The 17,245-nt window shown below is 48.6% G+C and overlaps 1 protein-coding gene across 2 annotated transcripts in view; it reads left to right on the top strand.

The window, feature by feature from the left end:
- Window positions 1-17,245, top strand: part of DENND2B (DENN domain containing 2B) — a 128,445-nt gene that overhangs the window by 53,039 nt on the left and 58,161 nt on the right. For both annotated transcript variants that reach the window (XM_088482777.1, XM_088482778.1), the window contains exon 9: window positions 317-386. In XM_088482777.1, coding sequence (XP_088338903.1) covers window positions 317-386 — 70 coding nt within the window. The remainder of the gene's footprint in view (window positions 1-316; window positions 387-17,245) is intronic.

Genomic DNA, 17,245 nt, shown 5'->3' on the forward strand with positions numbered 1-17,245 from the left:
GGTGGGTGTGTGTGTCAGAGTATGCCAAGTGAGTGACCTACCTGTGATACTCTGGCATGCATTAGGTGTGTTTGTGGCACATGTTTCCTGGAAGCCGGATCCCTGTGGCCCATGAGTGACAGTTTGGACAGATCAGTGCAGATATAGACGTTCTTGTGCCAACTCTATGTCCAAAGTGAGATTCCTGAAACCTCTGCAGGGCATGTACACAACCTCCTCCTCCGCAGCCTGAACCCAGCAGCTGTGACCCTCTTCCTGGCTTGTACACCTCCTGCAGATATTGTCACTATGTAACAGTCTGTTTCCTGTGTTGCAGTGAGACTTTCTCCTTCATGCTGACGGGTGAAGATGGCAGCAGGAGGTTTGGATATTGCCGACGACTATTGGTAGGCAACGAGTCATCTGTATTCCTATAAACGTTAGTTCTCCAAACACTCCATAAATATTGTTTTTCTCAACTGGAATTCAAAGCATTTTTTTAACTTTATATGAAATACATAGTGTGAAAAAAATATGGAAGGCTGTACACATGTTTTATGGAAAGTGGGGTGTTTCCCAGCTGATCGTTCCAATGAGCGGGTACAGAGGACCTTCAGGGGGACTGCATGCTGATGAGAGGGACCCAGACCTAAATCGCTCATCAACGGCTGGCCATTAGCTTTCATGTGTTTGAATGTCCTATTGGTTGCAGGGGGGGGGGGGGGGGGGATTGGTGGGCGGGCTGCCATTAATCAGGCTGTGTTTGAAAATTGACAGATAGAAGCTGATTGGTTGGTACTTTATCTCTTTACACTCTCTCTATTCAAGGTTTGATACATCTCTCCATATAGAGGTGGATGCAAGCCCTTTTTTTAGCATAAAATTATTTTGTTGAGGGATATGTTCGGTATCCCGACAGTCGTGGTGCTGGCATCCCGACCGCCTGGAACCCGTTAAGGATAGGGGTTAGGATTAGGCATTAGGGGGAGGGTTAGGATTAGGCACTAGGGGGAGGGTTAGGGTTACGCACTAGGGGGAGGGTTAGGATTAGCCACTAGGGGAGGGTTAGGATTAGCCACTAGGGGAGGGTTAGGATTAGGCACTAGGGGAGGGTTACGGTTAGGCACTAAGGGGAGGGTTAGGATTAGGCACTTGGGGGAGGGTTAGGATTAGGCACTAGGGGGAGGGTTAGGATTAGGCACTAGGGGGAGGGTTAGGATTAGGCACTAGGGGGAGGGTTAGGATTAGGCACTAGGGGGAGGGTTAGGATTAGGCACTAGGGGAGGGTTAGGGTTAGACACTAGGGGGAGGGTTAGGCACTAGGGGGTGGGTTAGGGTTAGACACTAGGGGGAGGGTTAGGATTAGCCACTAGGGGGAGGGTTAGGATTAGGCACTAGGGGGAGGGTTAGGATAGAGCACTAGGGGGAGGGTTAGGATTAGGCACTAGTGGGAGGGCTGGGGTTAGGCACTAGGGGAAGGGTTAGGCACTAGGGGGAGGGTTAGGGTTAGGCACTAGGGAGAGGGTTAGGGTTAGGCACTAGGGGAAGGGTTAGGGTTAGTCACTAGGGGGAGGGTTAGGAGGATTAGGCACGAGGGGGAGGGTTAGGATTAGCCACTAGGGGGAGGGTTAGGATTAGGCACTAGTGGGACGGTTAGGATTAGGCACTAGGGGGTGGGTTAGGCACTAGGGGGAGTGTTAGGGATAGGCACTAGGGGGAGGGATAGGGTTAGGCACTAGGGGGAGGGTTAGGCACTAGGGGGAGGATTAGCCACTAGGGGGAGGGTTAGGATTAGGCACTAGGGGAGAGGGTTAGGATAGAGCACTAGGGGGAGGGTTAGGCACTAGGGGGAGGATTAGCCACTAGGGGGAGGGTTAGGATTAGGCACTAGGGGAGAGGGTTAGGATAGAGCACTAGGGGGAGGGTTAGGATTAGGCACTAGTGGGAGGGTTAGGGTTAGGCACTAGGGGGAGGGTTAGGCACTAGGGGAAGGGTTAGGGTTAGGCACTAGGGGGAGGGTTAGGATTAGGCACTAGGGGGAGGGTTAGGATTAGCCACTAGGGGGAGGGTTACGATTAGCCACTAGGGGGAGGGTTAGGATTAGCCACTAGGGGGAGGGTTAGGATTAGCCACTAGGGGGAGGGTTAGGATTAGGCACTAAGGGGAGTGTTAGGATTAGGCACTAGGGGGAGGGTTAGGATTAGGCCCAAGGGGGGTTAGGATTAGGCACTAAGGGGAGGGCTAGAGTTAGGCACTAGGGAAAGGGTTAGGATAAGGCACTAGGGGGAGAGTTAGGATTAGGCACTAGGGGAAGGGTTAGGATTAGGCACTAGGGGGAGGGTTAGAATTAGGCACTAGGGGGAGGGTTAGGATTAGGCACTAGGGGGAGGGTTAGGATTAGGCACTAGGGGGAGGGTTAGGATTAGGCACTAGGGGGAGGGTTAGGATTAGGCACTAGGGGAAGGGTTAGGATTAGGCAATAGGGGGAGGGTTAGGATTAGGCACTAGTGGGAGGGTTAGGATTAGGCACTAGGAGGAGAGTTAGGATTAGGCACTAGAGATAGTGTTAGGGTTAGGCACTAGGGGGAGGGTTAGGGTTAGGCACTGGGGGGAGGGTTAGGCACTAGGGGAAGGGTTAGGATTAGCCACTAGGGGGAGGGTTAGGATTATGCACTAGGGGGAGGGTTAGGATTAGCCACTAGGGGGAGGGTTAGGATTAGCCACTAGGGGGAGGTTTAGGATTAGGCACTAGGGGGAGGGTTAGGATTAGCCACTAGGGGGAGGGTTAGAATTAGGCACTAGGGGAGGGTTAGGATTAGCCACTAGGGGGAGGGTTAGGATTAGGCACTAGGGGGATGGTTAGGCACTAAGGGGAGGGCTAGAGTTAGGCACTAGGGAAAGGGTTAGGATAAGGCACTAGGGGGAGGGTTAGGATTAGGCACTAGGGGGAGGGTTAGGATTAGGCACTAGGGGGAGGGTTAGGATTAGGCACTAGGGGAAGGGTTAGGATTAGGCACTAGGGGGAGGGTTAGGATTAGGCACTAGTGGGAGGGTTAGGATTAGGCACTAGAGGTAGTGTTAAGGTTAGGCACTAGGGGGAGGGTTAGGGTTAGGCACTGGGGGGAGGGTTAGGCACTAGGGGAAGGGTTAGGATTAGCCACTAGGGGGAGGGTTAGGATTAGGCACTAGGGGGAGGGTTAGGATTAGGCACTAGGGAGTGGGTTAGGGTTTGGCACTAGGGGGAGGGTTAGCGTTTGGCACTAGGGGGAGGGTTACGGTTAGGCACTAGGGGGAGAGTTAGGATTAGGCACTAGGGGAGTGTTAGGTTTAGGCACTAGGGGGAGGGTTAGGATTAGGCACTAGGGGGAGAGTTAGGGTTAGGCACTAGAGGTAGTGTTAGGGTTAGGCACTAGGGGGAGGGTTAGGATTAGGCACTAGGGGGAGGGTTAGGATTAGCCACTAGGGGGAGGGTTAGAATTAGGCACTAGGGGAGGGTTAGGATTAGTCACTAGGGGGAGGGTTAGGATTAGGCACTAAGGGGACGGTTAGGCACTAAGGGGAGGGCTAGAGTTAGGCACTAGGGAAAGGGTTAGGATAAGGCACTAGGGGGAGGGTTAGGATTAGGCACTAGGGGGAGGGTTAGGATTAGGCACTAGTGGGAGGGTTAGGATTAGGCACTAAGGGGAGAGTTAGGATTAGGCACTAGAGGTAGTGTTAGGGTTAGGCACTAGGGGGAGGGTTAGGGTTAGGCACTGGGGGGAGGGTTAGGCACTAGGGGAAGGGTTAGGATTAGCCACTAGGGGGAGGGTTAGGATTAGGCACTAGGTGGAGGGTTAGGATTAGCCACTAGGGGAAGGGTTAGGATTAGGCACTAAGGGGAGGGTTAGGATTAGCCACTAGGGGGAGGGTTAGGATTAGGCACTAAGTGGAGTGTTAGGATTAGGCACTAGGGGGAGGGTTAGGATTAGGCACTAGGGGGGGATAGGATTAGGCACTAAGGGGAGGGCTAGAGTTAGGCACTAGGGAAAGGGTTAGGATAAGGCACTAGGGGGAGGGTTAGGATTAGGCACTAGGGGAAGGGTTAGGATTAGGCACTAGGGGGAGGGTTAGGATTAGGCACTAGGGGGAGGGTTAGGATTTGGCACTAGGGGGAGAGTTAGGATTAGGCACTAGAGGTAGTGTTAGGGTTAGGCACTAGGGGGAGGGTTAGGATTAGGCACTAGGGGGAGGGTTAGGATTAGCCACTAGGGGGAGGGTTAGGATTAGGCACTAAGGGGAGTGTTAGGATTAGGCACTAGGGGGAGGGTTAGGATTAGGCACTAGGGGGGGTTAGGATTAGGCACTAAGGGGAAGGCTAGAGTTAGGCACTAGGGAAAGGGTTAGGATAAGGCACTAGGGGGAGGGTTAGGATTAGGCACTAGGGGAAGGGTTAGGATTAGGCACTAGGGGGAGGGTTAGGATTAGGCACTAGGGGGAGGGTTAGGATTAGCCTCTAGGGGGAGGGTTAGGATTAGGCACTAGGGGGAGAGTTAGGATTAGGCACTAGAGGTAGTGTTAGGGTTAGGCACTAGGGGGAGGGTTAGGATTAGGCACTAGGGGGAGGGTTAGGATTAGCCACTAGGGGGAGGGTTAGAATTAGGCACTAGGGGAGGGTTAGGATTAGCCACTAGGGGGAGGGTTAGGATTAGGCACTAGGGGGACGGTTAGGCACTAAGGGGAGGGCTAGAGTTAGGCACTAGGGAAAGGGTTAGGATAAGGCACTAGGGGGAGGGTTAGGATTAAGCACTGGGGGGAGGGTTAGGCACTAGGGGAAGGGTTAGGATTAAGCACTATGGGGAGGGTTAGGATTAGGCACTAGGGAGTGGGTTAGGGTTTGGCACTAGGGGGAGCGTTAGCGTTAGGCACTAGGGGGAGGGTTACGGTTAGGCACTAGGGGGAGGGTTAGGATTAGGCACTAAGGGGAGTGTTAGGATTAGGCACTAGGGGGAGGGTTAGGATTAGGCTCTAGGGGGGGTTAGGATTAGGCACTAAGGGGAGCGCTAGAGTTAGGCACTAGGGAAAGGGTAATGATAAGGCACTAGGGGGAGGGTTAGGATTAGGCACTAGGGGAAGGGTTAGGATTAGGCACTAGGGGGAGGGTTAGGATTAGGCTCTAGGGGGAGGGTTAGGATTAGGCACTAGGGGGAGAGTTAGGATTAGGCACTAGAGGTAGTGTTAGGGTTAGGCACTAGGGGGAGGGTTAGGATTAGGCACTAGGGGGAGGGTTAGGATTAGCCACTAAGGGGAGAGTTAGAATTAGGCACTACGGGAGGGTTAGGATTAGCCCCTAGGGGGAGGGTTAGGATTAGGCACTAGGGGGACGGTTAGGCACTAAGGGGAGGGCTTGAGTTAGGCACTAGGGAATGGGTTAGGATAAGGCACTAGGGGGAGGGTTAGGATTAGGCACTAGGGGGAGGGTTAGGATTAGGCACTAGGGGGAGGGTTAGGATTAGGCACTAGGGGGAGGGTTAGGATTAGGCACTAGGGGAAGGGTTAGGATTAGGCACTAGGGGGAGGGTTAGGATTAGGCACTAGTGGGAGGGTTAGGATTAGGCACTAGGTGGAGAGTTAGGATTAGGCACTAGAGGTAGTGTTAGGGTTAGGCACTAGGGGGAGGGTTAGGGTTAGGCACTGGGGGGAAGGTTAGGCACTAGGGGAAGGGTTAGGATTAGCCACTAGGGGGAGGGTTAGGATTAGGCACTAGGGGGAGGGTTAGGATTAGGCACTAGGGAGTGGGTTAGGGTTTGGCACTAGGGGGAGGGTTAGCGTTAGGCACTAGGGGGAGGGTTACGGTTAGTCACTAGCGGGTGGGTTAGGATTAGGCACTATGGGAGTGTTAGTATTAGGCACTAGGGGAGGGTTAGGATTAGGCACTAGGTGGAGGGTTAGGATTAGGCACTAGGGGGTGGGTTAGGGTTAGGCACTAGGGGGAGAGTTAGGGTTAGGCACTAGTTGGAGAGTTAGGGTTAGGCACTAGGGAGAGGGTTAGGATTAGGGACTCGGGGGGGGGGGGCGGGTTAGGATTAGGCACTAGGGGGAGGGTTAGGATTAGCCACCAGAGGGAGGGTTTGGATTAGGCACTAGGGGGAGGGTTAGGATTCGGCACTAGGGGGAGGGTTAGGATTAGGCACTAAGGGGAGGGTTAGGATTAGCCACTAGGGGGAGGGTTAGGATTAGGCACTAAGTGGAGTGTTAGGATTAGGCACTAGGGGGAGGGTTAGGATTAGGCACTAGGGGGGATAGGATTAGGCACTAAGGGGAGGGCTAGAGTTAGGCACTAGGGAAAGGGTTAGGATAAGGCACTAGGGGGAGGGTTAGGATTAGGCACTAGGGGAAGGGTTAGGATTAGGCACTAGGGGGAGGGTTAGGATTAGGCACTAGGGGGAGGGTTAGGATTTGGCACTAGGGGGAGAGTTAGGATTAGGCACTAGAGGTAGTGTTAGGGTTAGGCACTAGGGGGAGGGTTAGGATTAGGCACTAGGGGGAGGGTTAGGATTAGCCACTAGGGGGAGGGTTAGGATTAGGCACTAAGGGGAGTGTTAGGATTAGGCACTAGGGGGAGGGTTAGGATTAGGCACTAGGGGGGGTTAGGATTAGGCACTAAGGGGAAGGCTAGAGTTAGGCACTAGGGAAAGGGTTAGGATAAGGCACTAGGGGGAGGGTTAGGATTAGGCACTAGGGGAAGGGTTAGGATTAGGCACTAGGGGGAGGGTTAGGATTAGGCACTAGGGGGAGGGTTAGGATTAGCCTCTAGGGGGAGAGTTAGGATTAGGCACTAGAGGTAGTGTTAGGGTTAGGCACTGGGGGGAAGGTTAGGCACTAGGGGAAGGGTTAGGATTAGCCACTAGGGGGAGGGTTAGGATTAGGCACTAGGGGGAGGGTTAGGATTAGGCACTAGGGACTGGGTTAGGGTTTGGCACTAGGGGGAGGGTTAGCGTTAGGCACTAGGGGGAGGGTTACGGTTAGTCACTAGGGGGTGGGTTAGGATTAGGCACTATGGGAGTGTTAGTATTAGGCACTAGGGGAGGGTTAGGATTAGGCACTAGGTGGAGGGTTAGGATTAGGCACTAGGGGGTGGGTTAGGGTTAGGCACTAGGGGGAGAGTTAGGGTTAGGCACTAGTTGGAGAGTTAGGGTTAGGCACTAGGGAGAGGGTTAGGATTAGGGACTCGGGGGGGGGGGGGGGGCGGGTTAGGATTAGGCACTAGGGGGAGGGTTAGGATTAGCCACCAGAGGGAGGGTTTGGATTAGGCACTAGGGGGAGGGTTAGGATTAGGCACTAGGGGGAGGGTTAGGATTAGGCACTAAGGGGAGGGTTAGGATTAGCCACTAGGGGGAGGGTTAGGATTAGGCACTAAGTGGAGTGTTAGGATTAGGCACTAGGGGGAGGGTTAGGATTAGGCACTAGGGGGAGGGTTAGGATTAGGCACTAGGGGGAGGGTTAGGGTGCGGGGATGGGGAGGTTAGATTTAGGCACTAGGGGGGAGGTTTAGGAGTAGGAAGAGAGGTGGAGGGTTAGGATACCGACTGACAGTTGTCGGTATCCTAACCCTGCGGGATGCCAGCGCCGGCATCCTGAGCGCCGCCATCCTGTACCCAATCCATTTTTTGTAACGTGCATGAAATATGTGCATCACAGCTTCCTTACTAAGCTCTTTGGGCATCCATGATTTGTGCTTATGGATAGTCATTGGAAGCCAATAGTTAACAATATAGATGTTCCTGATTCAATTACAGTACTTTTTCCATCAAAGAAGGGTATTTGATGGTTCCCAGCCATCAGAAGCAGCTTTCCGATGCCCATCCAATGGCCGGCTGCTTCTGTGCAGCTGCAGACTCCCGGAAGTGGTGTCCACAGCTCAGCTAATGTGTTGCACGAAAACGCTCGGCACTACTGAGTCACACGTAGCTCCCGCGTTATGTGTGGCGTGGACACATCTGTAAATCCAACAATGCGCATACCATCGAATGGTTGCAATGCTATTGCTGGATTTAATGTCGGAAACCCGGGAACCATCTGATGCTGGGCTTCCTATGTTCATCCCTATTTTTGCTGCCTTACACAGTGAAGTGGAAGAATGGGGGAGGGAAGAGCTGTTTCAAGGCATGTACAGTAAAGGGGTGTTCCCATATTTGCCCCCCTTCCAGCACAGTCTGCCCTCAATTCCTTGTCTGGTAGCTGGACAAATGGCAAGGATGCTGATGACAAGTGTGCGACTGGCCAGCTTCTAATCAATACAGAGCGACTGCTCTCTTATTGGTCAGAATGTGTAAAGTCATCCTTTATTGGGCAGAATTAGTTATGATACACATAGGGTGCAAACTGAATTAACGTTATTGGTACAAATGTTTATACGGTCAGTGCGGTGACACAATGGTTAGCATTGCTGTATCTCAGCCTGGGGTCATGGGTTTAATTCCAACCAGGGACCTATTTGTGTGGCGTTTGTATGTCCTCCCTATGTTTGCATGAGTTTCCTTTGGGTGCCCCGGTTTCTACCCACTATCCAAAAACATTCTGGCAGGTTATGTACTTCTGAAAAAAACATGGACCCTAATTGCGTGTGACGGGGAGTTTAGGGCCTCATTCAGCTTAGGACGGAATTGCAAAGCTGCACGCAATCAGCTTGGCAATTCCGTCCTTGCCATTATGGTAATGCAGCAGGAGGCATCACGCGAGAACATCGGCTGGCTAAGTGACCCATGAGTTCATGCAAGCCGGCCGACACAGATGAGAGAAAGAGGCCAGGAAATCTCCATCAGCCTACGGAGACCCTGGCCTCTACCCTCTACCCAACGCCATCGCCCCCCTCCCTGCCCACAAACGGCAGCAGACTGTCAATCACTGACCGTCTGCATGCGATTACGCAGGACCCGTACTGCACGCTGCTCCGCTCTAGCGCTGAATTTGACATATTGTTTCGGGTATATAGTACGGGTCAGGCGCCTGCACAGATTCTCGACCATCGTGCATTTCTGAATTAGGCCATTAGATTGTAAGCTCCAAAGAGGCAAGGTGGCCTGACAGGAGCTCTGACAGCCAGTCCCTATCCGGGAGTGCTAGAACTTGTAGTTGCACAGCTCTGACATAGCCTGTGGCTGTAGTTTAGGACACACAGGCCGTTATCATGCAGCAATGCTGTAAAATCTGTTTGTGAACAATAACCCCAGGACTGATATTATTCTGCACAGTGGGAGACAGTCTGCTAATGTAATCTCCACTCAGCAATATGAAATAACAGAGTTTTATTGCTATATGAGTATTTGGGGTCATGTTAATGGTGACTGGGAGCTAAACACAGATGTGCTGAGCTCTTTGTAATGCAATACATGAGGACTGTGCACGGCATTTGTCAGCATATTATCCCCCCAGAATTACAGATCCCTCATTTGCTCGGTTTCTAGCTGTTTTTTTCCAGCGTTGCCAGTTTTAGAAAAATCATATTTTATTGGGTTTCTCACAAAGTAAATAATGAACACGCCGTTAACGTAACGAGAGGACGCTATTATGTGTGACATGTACAGGTGGTACAATTATACAAGTTGAAAAGTGGCAAATAGAGCAGTATAACAAGAGTGTAAAATGACAATAAATACAATCTTGTGCTAGTCATGCAGGTAATAATAATGACAAACCATAAAGAAGCATTAACTCTATGAGCAAAGACTAATTGAAGCAATAGATAACTATTGTGTCAAGCAGGAGGCATTGACAGATTTTCATTCCACTCCCTCCTCCTTCCCACCTCTCTCCCTCTCTTATGGTGCATACACACGTAGCGATCAGCCAGCGATACAATATCACTGATTGATAGTCATGCACCCTCCCTGGTGTACTGGGTGATCGATAACAATCACCCAGCACACCACATACTTACCAACCTATAGTAACCTGATCGATATCGAACACCCAGCACACCACATACTTACCAACCTATAGTAACCTGCTTGATATCGATCACCCAGCACACCACATACTTACCAACCTATAGTAACCTGCTCGATATCGATCACCCAGCACACCACATACTTACCAACCTATAGTAACCTGCTCGATATCGATCACCCAGCACACCACATACCAACCTATAGTAACCTGCTCGATATCGATCACCCAGCACACCACATACCAACCTATAGTAACCTGCTTGATATCAATCACCCAGCACACCACATACCAACCTATAGTAACCTGCTCGATATCGATCACCCAGCACACCACATACTTACCAACCTATAGTAACCTGCTCGATATCGATCACCCAGCACACCACATACTTACCAACCTATAGTAACCTGCTCGATATCGAGCAACTTGACCGGCATGCACGGCCGTTGGACGATATCGCTATTGTCCATACGTGGCTGCGCATTGCTGATCGATGGTAAGTTGGTAGGGACCATTTAAATGACCAAGGATATTTCTTTCCCTATGTGTGTAATTATCACCTGGATGTTCCGCCCCGCCATTACAGAACATCTTTTACCCCTGAATGTTACAGCAATGCCCCTGGGGGGGTAGTAGAAGAACCCCAGGTTGAGATCCACTGCCCTAGAGGACAGGCCCCTGATTGTAAATAGCACAGGCCAGATAATGAAAGAGGGAGGGGAATGACTGTACAACCAGCCTGTCACAACCATCTCACCTTGTATGCTGTGAGTTTTGTGCTTATTACAACAGCCGACTTGCATTCTATGCGGCAACTCATGTCTTAAAGTTATGATTATATAAAGATTTTTCATCGAATTAGCCTCTATTATATAGCGCTATAAAATGTACAGAAAACAGACTTGTTTTGCACAGGCCTCCCCCTATAACCATTACAGCCGTTTATGTCCGTTAAAACTGTAGATAAGACAAATTATTTAGTGACGTTTAAGGGGCACCTGTCTGACTTCAGATCTGTTTTGAATTTGACATTCCGAGTTATTTCTGGAAAGGCATTGTGACTCTACAGTAACAGACACCAGGGGGCACCACAAAGGACAACTGCATTTACAAACAAAAAATCAATAAACCCCCCCAAAAAAATAATTAAACAAGAAAACTTTTTAAAATTTATAATAATCGCTATCCTTATTGTGTTCCTGTTGTTCAGTGATTATTTTAATATAGTGCATAACTTGTTATGAACTTATATGCAGTCTCTAGGCCTTTTAGGTTGTGCCTACCATTGCACCAGCAGAGAATGTCCACACATCCTTCCATCAGTGCCATATGCAGCCCCCCAAAATGTCCTCCTGTTCCCGCCCAAGCTACGAAAGCTGCCCACATTATGGGCATTTGCATCAGCTCAACTGGATGAAGTAGAGGGGAGGTCACATCCACTGGTAGGATTCAGTGCAGAAGATATTCTGCCCCTTGCTGTCACAGGAGAGCCCCATATGTTTAGGTTGATGTCTTTCACCTTGACAGGAAGCCCAGGCCAGCCATTTACTGGACGTACAAGCTGAGTAGAGTGGCGTTCCAAAGCCACTTTGCTTACTTCATCATATGTCATGTGACTGTGGTTGCCATGGTGATCACATGACATTTAGCAAACCGTAAAACTTTAATAGGAGCTTGAAGAACAAGAACAAGGAAAATAGACCAGCTCCATGTGTCTTCTTACAGGTCACCAGAATGATTTATGTTACTACAAAAAAAAAAATCCTATTTTTTGTTAACAAGATTGCAGCTTTAAATAGTAAATAGCCCACTTCTATCCCAGACAGTGATACTTCTCAGTGCGGGGTTATTGGCGACAGAGTTTGTGCAACTTATTCCAGACTTATAAGGCATCACATAACTCACGTTGTTTTTACAGTTCTGTACAGAAGATTTTATCATTTCTGTTTTTCTGTCTCCTAAAAATAAGTGTCCATGTCTTGTTGTCATAAATGATCTGCTTGAAGCCTCTTCAGTGATAGTTAGGCCAACTCGGTGATTAGCCAGATAGTGGGGTGTAGAATTAATTATTCCTATTACAAAGTCCAGCGTTATGTTATTTGTACAATGCAGTTCTGTCTAGAACAGGGTTTTCTAAGCTTTTTCTGCCCCAAACCCAGATCTTAGCTTCTCACATGTATCAAAGTAATGTACAGAATAAACTATTTTATAAAAGATCTGTTTGAACAATTTGCACATTTACATTGTGATCAGAACCTGATATACGTGCACACCTACTGTTTTATTATACTGACATACTGGGGAAGAACTAGCATTTTATTATTATTCTGGGATATTTCAAATTCCCTAATCCAGAGCTGTCCATCCAAAGGTCAGAGGGCTAAATCTTAAAATATTTAAGCAGGTGACCAAATTGGATAGATCCAGTTGCTAGGCCGAACTACAGGATCCCATGGATCCTCCTCAGTAGCCCTATTAGTGTGTTCCGTTGAGGACCACAACATATATTGATGCATAAATTCCTAATATCTTTTATGGTCACTGTAGGCTCAATTTGGGGCCAGTTTCTGGGACTATTTTATTACCTGGTCCAAGATGGCGGACCGCGCAGAGTTTGGGCTGGTTGCAGAGTTGAATACAAATTGGCCATACGTGCTCCGGCCTTGCGTGTACAGAAATAAATGTGTGTATTGCCGCATATGTAACGTACACATCTCGAATTTTGCACACGTGAGAATGCCCAGTTACACCTCTCTGGACGCAAGTGCAGATGTGACGTAAAATTCTGCATCACCCATACGCCCCTGTGAGTTCCGCAGCATGCGAATTGCAAAAACTTGCGATATACGATCCGCAAACTGGGGTGCATTCAACTCAGCATGGTCCCCTGTATTTTGGTTCTGTAAAGAAAGAGTTAAACATGTGAATCATTTATATTCCGATCCGTAATGAGATCTGGTCTCTGATTGCTTCCCCCCAACTGAACTCTGATACTCACCATTGGAAGCCGTGAGTCATGTGTCGTTTTCAAACTGACTTTGTAGCTACAACAAAAATAAAAAGTTTTCTTGGGAGTTATCATGGAGATGGGATATCTTAACTGGGTGACACAAGCTTTAATCTGGCTGCAAATACATTGCTGGCAGGACATACAAATGCTAGATAAGAAGTTTTGGATTAGAGGAAATCTGGGCACTGTATACTTTAGTTAAAAAAATTAAAATCTAAATTTTTACAAGAATAAATTGTTCTTATATTTATATTAGCAAAAAAAAATAAAGCACATAACGGTCTGTGAGAGATGATATAATAGAGATGTGCATAGCAACACGTAGCATAGCACAGTCAGGAAGGGTCCAGGAAGCAGGATTGAAATGCCCCGCCACGTTGTGTAAGATACCCATATCCATATCAGCTGATTCAGCTACAGTATGTCCTGTACAACGAGATATTGTTTTTGTGGACTTTAAATTGGAGTTTTATTTGGCCCATCTTGCTATTAGCCTATATCAGCAAGTAATAGGCAACAGGAGGCATTTGTAGGTACCATTATGGTCCCCATCGTAGTCCCATATATCAATCACAGGTGTGATGTGTGTGGAGGTGGTTTTGTACATACCCCCAGGAACACAGCACTATGGGGTCACAGTACTTGTAATTTACCAAGTATCCATAGTTTTCTGATTATTTTGCTTATTATTACAGCATGTATGCTTTCTAATGAGTGGAATATCTTACAGTACATTCATTTTTTTGTTCATTTTAAACAGATGTACATTCAAAAATTGAGAACATTCCTAAAAATGTTTTTTTTTTTTGCTAACAATATATAGATTTGAGTCACGTATCAGCATGCTATGCACAGTCTGATCACACATTGTTATGGTCAGGGCCGTAGCTAGGGTAGTGCGGCCGGTGCCATCGCACAGGGCACCACAGGTCAGGTAGGCGCTGTTTGGGCCTGTCATATTTCTGTTTATTATCATTCTTGCTTGTAGCTTCCTCTTATTTCATCCCCAGCATCTCCTGGCCTCCCCTATCTCTTCCCTGGCCCTTCCCAATGAAGCCATGGCCCTTTTTTGGGTGCATTATGTCCCTTTGAAAAATGAGAGGGGCACCAATGCTCTTTCTGGCACAGGGCACCAAAAAGTCTACTTACGGCTCTGGTTAGGGTCAGCCAACCATAGCAGCCGATCCACAATAAATATTTTGAGGAGAGTAATAAAGAGCGTAAATTATATGTTGTTTTGAAAAACCTCTCAGGAATGTTGAATGTACTGTAGTATGACTGCTCAAAATGTTATCAACGTTCAATGTTGTATCTCTGGAAAATGTGTCGGTCTCCAATGACTTCCTAGTATGTGCAGCATTCAGGGGGAGGGGGCAGGAGGAGGACCAAATAAATGACATGTATTGTAGGGAACATTGGATTAGGTCTGTTTGTGGTTTCCATTCACTTCTCATTGTTTTGGCAAATGACTGGGATTACTCATTGCAGTTACATATATCGCTATGGAGACTAACATTATAATACACAAACCTGCTATAATCTAATTGCTGGGTTCATGATGAGACCTCTGTATCCTCTTCATTTCCTCTCTTTGCTCTCTTATTTTTGATCGTTATTGGTAGTGACTTTATGGATACAGCCTGACAGGGCAGCCAGTGATTGGTTTCCGCTACATTGTATGGTGAATTTATTACAGTCCATATTAAGATGAGAGATGAATGAGGTTTATGTCATCAATCATTTGGTAATGGCCTGTCATGGAATAATCTCTCTGGCACATGTGGGATGAGAAAGGAAACGTATATAGTGTACACCTTATATAATAATCATTTAGGGGTTCACTTACCTACTCATTGTGAGATAAGAATTATTTCTGTACCGATATCTCAGCATCCTTGATTAAATAAACCTTTTCTGCTGTCATAATTAAAACTTAGTTTATTTTGAACACACGACCATGGCACAATTCTTCCCTCCACTTGCCAACATTCAGTGCTCTTCCCTCAGTTCTTTACCTCCTCCTGCCCTCGAACACTCCCTCCAGATGCCCACAGTTGCCACCTCCACCTGCCTCCACTCCATGCTCCATCTTCCCTTTCCTTCTCTCCAGTCGCCCTCGATCTCTCCCTCCAGCTGTCCATGGTTCTTATTTCCACCTGTCCCCATCCAATGCTCCATCTTCCCTCCTTTCCTTTACTCCACGTGCCCTCCATCTCTCCCTCCAGCTGCCCACAGTTCTTACCTCCACCTGCCCCCATTCCATGCTCCGTCTTCCCTCCGTTCCTTTCCTCCACGTGCCCTTGATCTCTCCCTCCAGCTGCCCACAGTTCTTACCTCCACCTGCCCCCATTCCATGCTCCATCTTCCCTCCGTTCCTTTCCTCCACGTGCCCTCGATCTCTCCCTCCGGATGCCTATGGTTCTTACCTCCACCTGCCCCCATTCCATGCTCCGTCTTCCCTCCGTTCCTTTCCTCCACGTGCCCTCGATCTCTCCCTCCGGATGCCCACAGTTCTTACCTCCACCTGCCCCCATTCCATGCTCCGTCTTCCCTCTGTCCCTTTCCTCCACCTGTTCTCAATCGTTCCCGCTATCTACCCATGGTTCCTCCTTCAACCTGCCTCCACTCCAAGCTCCATCTGCAGTTCATCTTTGCATTATCTGCTCTGAATTTGCCTCTATACTCCTCTTGTATCCCCCCCAGGTCACTCCATACCTGACCACCTTCCACCCTCTACTAGCATTCATTCTTTATCTTCTTGATAGTGTTCCTCTCGCCACCTTCCTGCTACCCCCACACCTTCCATTACTGTCTAGATAGCAGCTGCCTGTAGATAAACACTTCCATGTAAGGCATTTTACCCACTTGATACTAAGGGGTGCATTTACTAAGATGGGAGTTCTATTAAGAAGTGATGTTGCCCATAGCAACCAATCAGATTCCAGGTATTATCTTCTAGAAGGTGCTAGATAAATGAGAAGTAGAATCTGATTGGTTGCTATGGGCAACATCACTTCTTAATAGAACTCCCATCTTAGTAAATAACGGTATAAACAGCAATTGTTCCCTCTGTCAGTAACTGTATTGGGAATCCATCCACAAATCGATGTCCGTTGCTTTACGATGGAGAAGCTGCAAGTTGATTCTCCATCAGAAATGACACTGTGTAATGTCCTCAGATGCTGGGAGTTATCTATTCTGCATGTGACTGCAGGGTGGGCAGAGAAACGAGTGCAGTGTTTCCTACAGTAAGTCGCCGTGACTGAACGCACAGTACCGGTATTGTGTTCTTCTATTTCCCAGAATTAGCAGTGGAGCTACGCAAGCTGCAGCTTTACTACATTGCAACACTTAACGCGTCCTAGTGGAGAGATATTTCATAATGTGAATTCTTTGAGCTAGCTCTCAGCAGATATTGTTCCTGGACTGCTCTGTGACCCAGCAATGTAATGCTTTTACTGGCTCTGCTGCACGATCGCACTTTCCTGGGGTCTTTCCAAGACCCCTGGCATGATTTCCACATTCCTCCAGATTTGACACAATGGGGTTTAACTAAAATCCAACATACTTGATTTAATCATCATGGCCGGCTGGCTCTTCTACCTAATAAGGACAAAAAAAAGCGATTGAAGTCCCTCACTGTGATGGGGTGATGCATCGAGTGTAAATATGGGGCAATATTAATAGCTTAATCTAGATGTCAGTGTACCTAGGGACGAGGCATGTACCTGCCACATTATTTAGCGACATGAGCCGCGACTATTGTGCGTTGGGCAAGTAGATTGGGGAGAAGTTCATGTTATTATACTCAGACGCTAAATGAAGATGTATCCAAAAGTGTCATTGACTCCTCAGTAAGGTGTGTGCACAGTGGTCACTTAACAGTGGCGGTAATAATGTGCGCAACTACTGTGCAATAATAACGCTAATGTCGCAGCAGGAGGCTGTGTAGACGTCTACTGGCGGCTCCTGTGATCCACAGCTGCGCGGATCACATGTGTCACCATCGGTCATCTGGGTGTCCTTCAGGTTACTCATGATGGCCTTGGGATGCAGTCAGGAAGCTGACGGTCGAAATGCCGACCACCGACTTCTCGACTGTCTAATCCCGGCAGGGGTCTAATGACAGGCGTCAAAATCCCGACGCCTGTCACTTTACCTACACCGGGAGCCCGACGCCCGGCATACCGATCGAAGATAAGGGGGTGGGGGGGGGGGAAGGTTAGGTTAGGTGTTTCTGGGGGGACTTAGGGTTAGGCACCTCCCCGGGAGGGTTAGGGTTAGGCTAGGGGAAGGGGGTGTTAGGGTTAAGCACCCCCGGGGGGGAGG

The sequence above is a fragment of the Taudactylus pleione genome, unplaced genomic scaffold (genome assembly GCF_031769625.1).
Source record: "Taudactylus pleione unplaced genomic scaffold, aTauple2 ptg000295l, whole genome shotgun sequence".
Classification (NCBI taxonomy): Eukaryota; Metazoa; Chordata; class Amphibia; order Anura; family Myobatrachidae; genus Taudactylus; species Taudactylus pleione.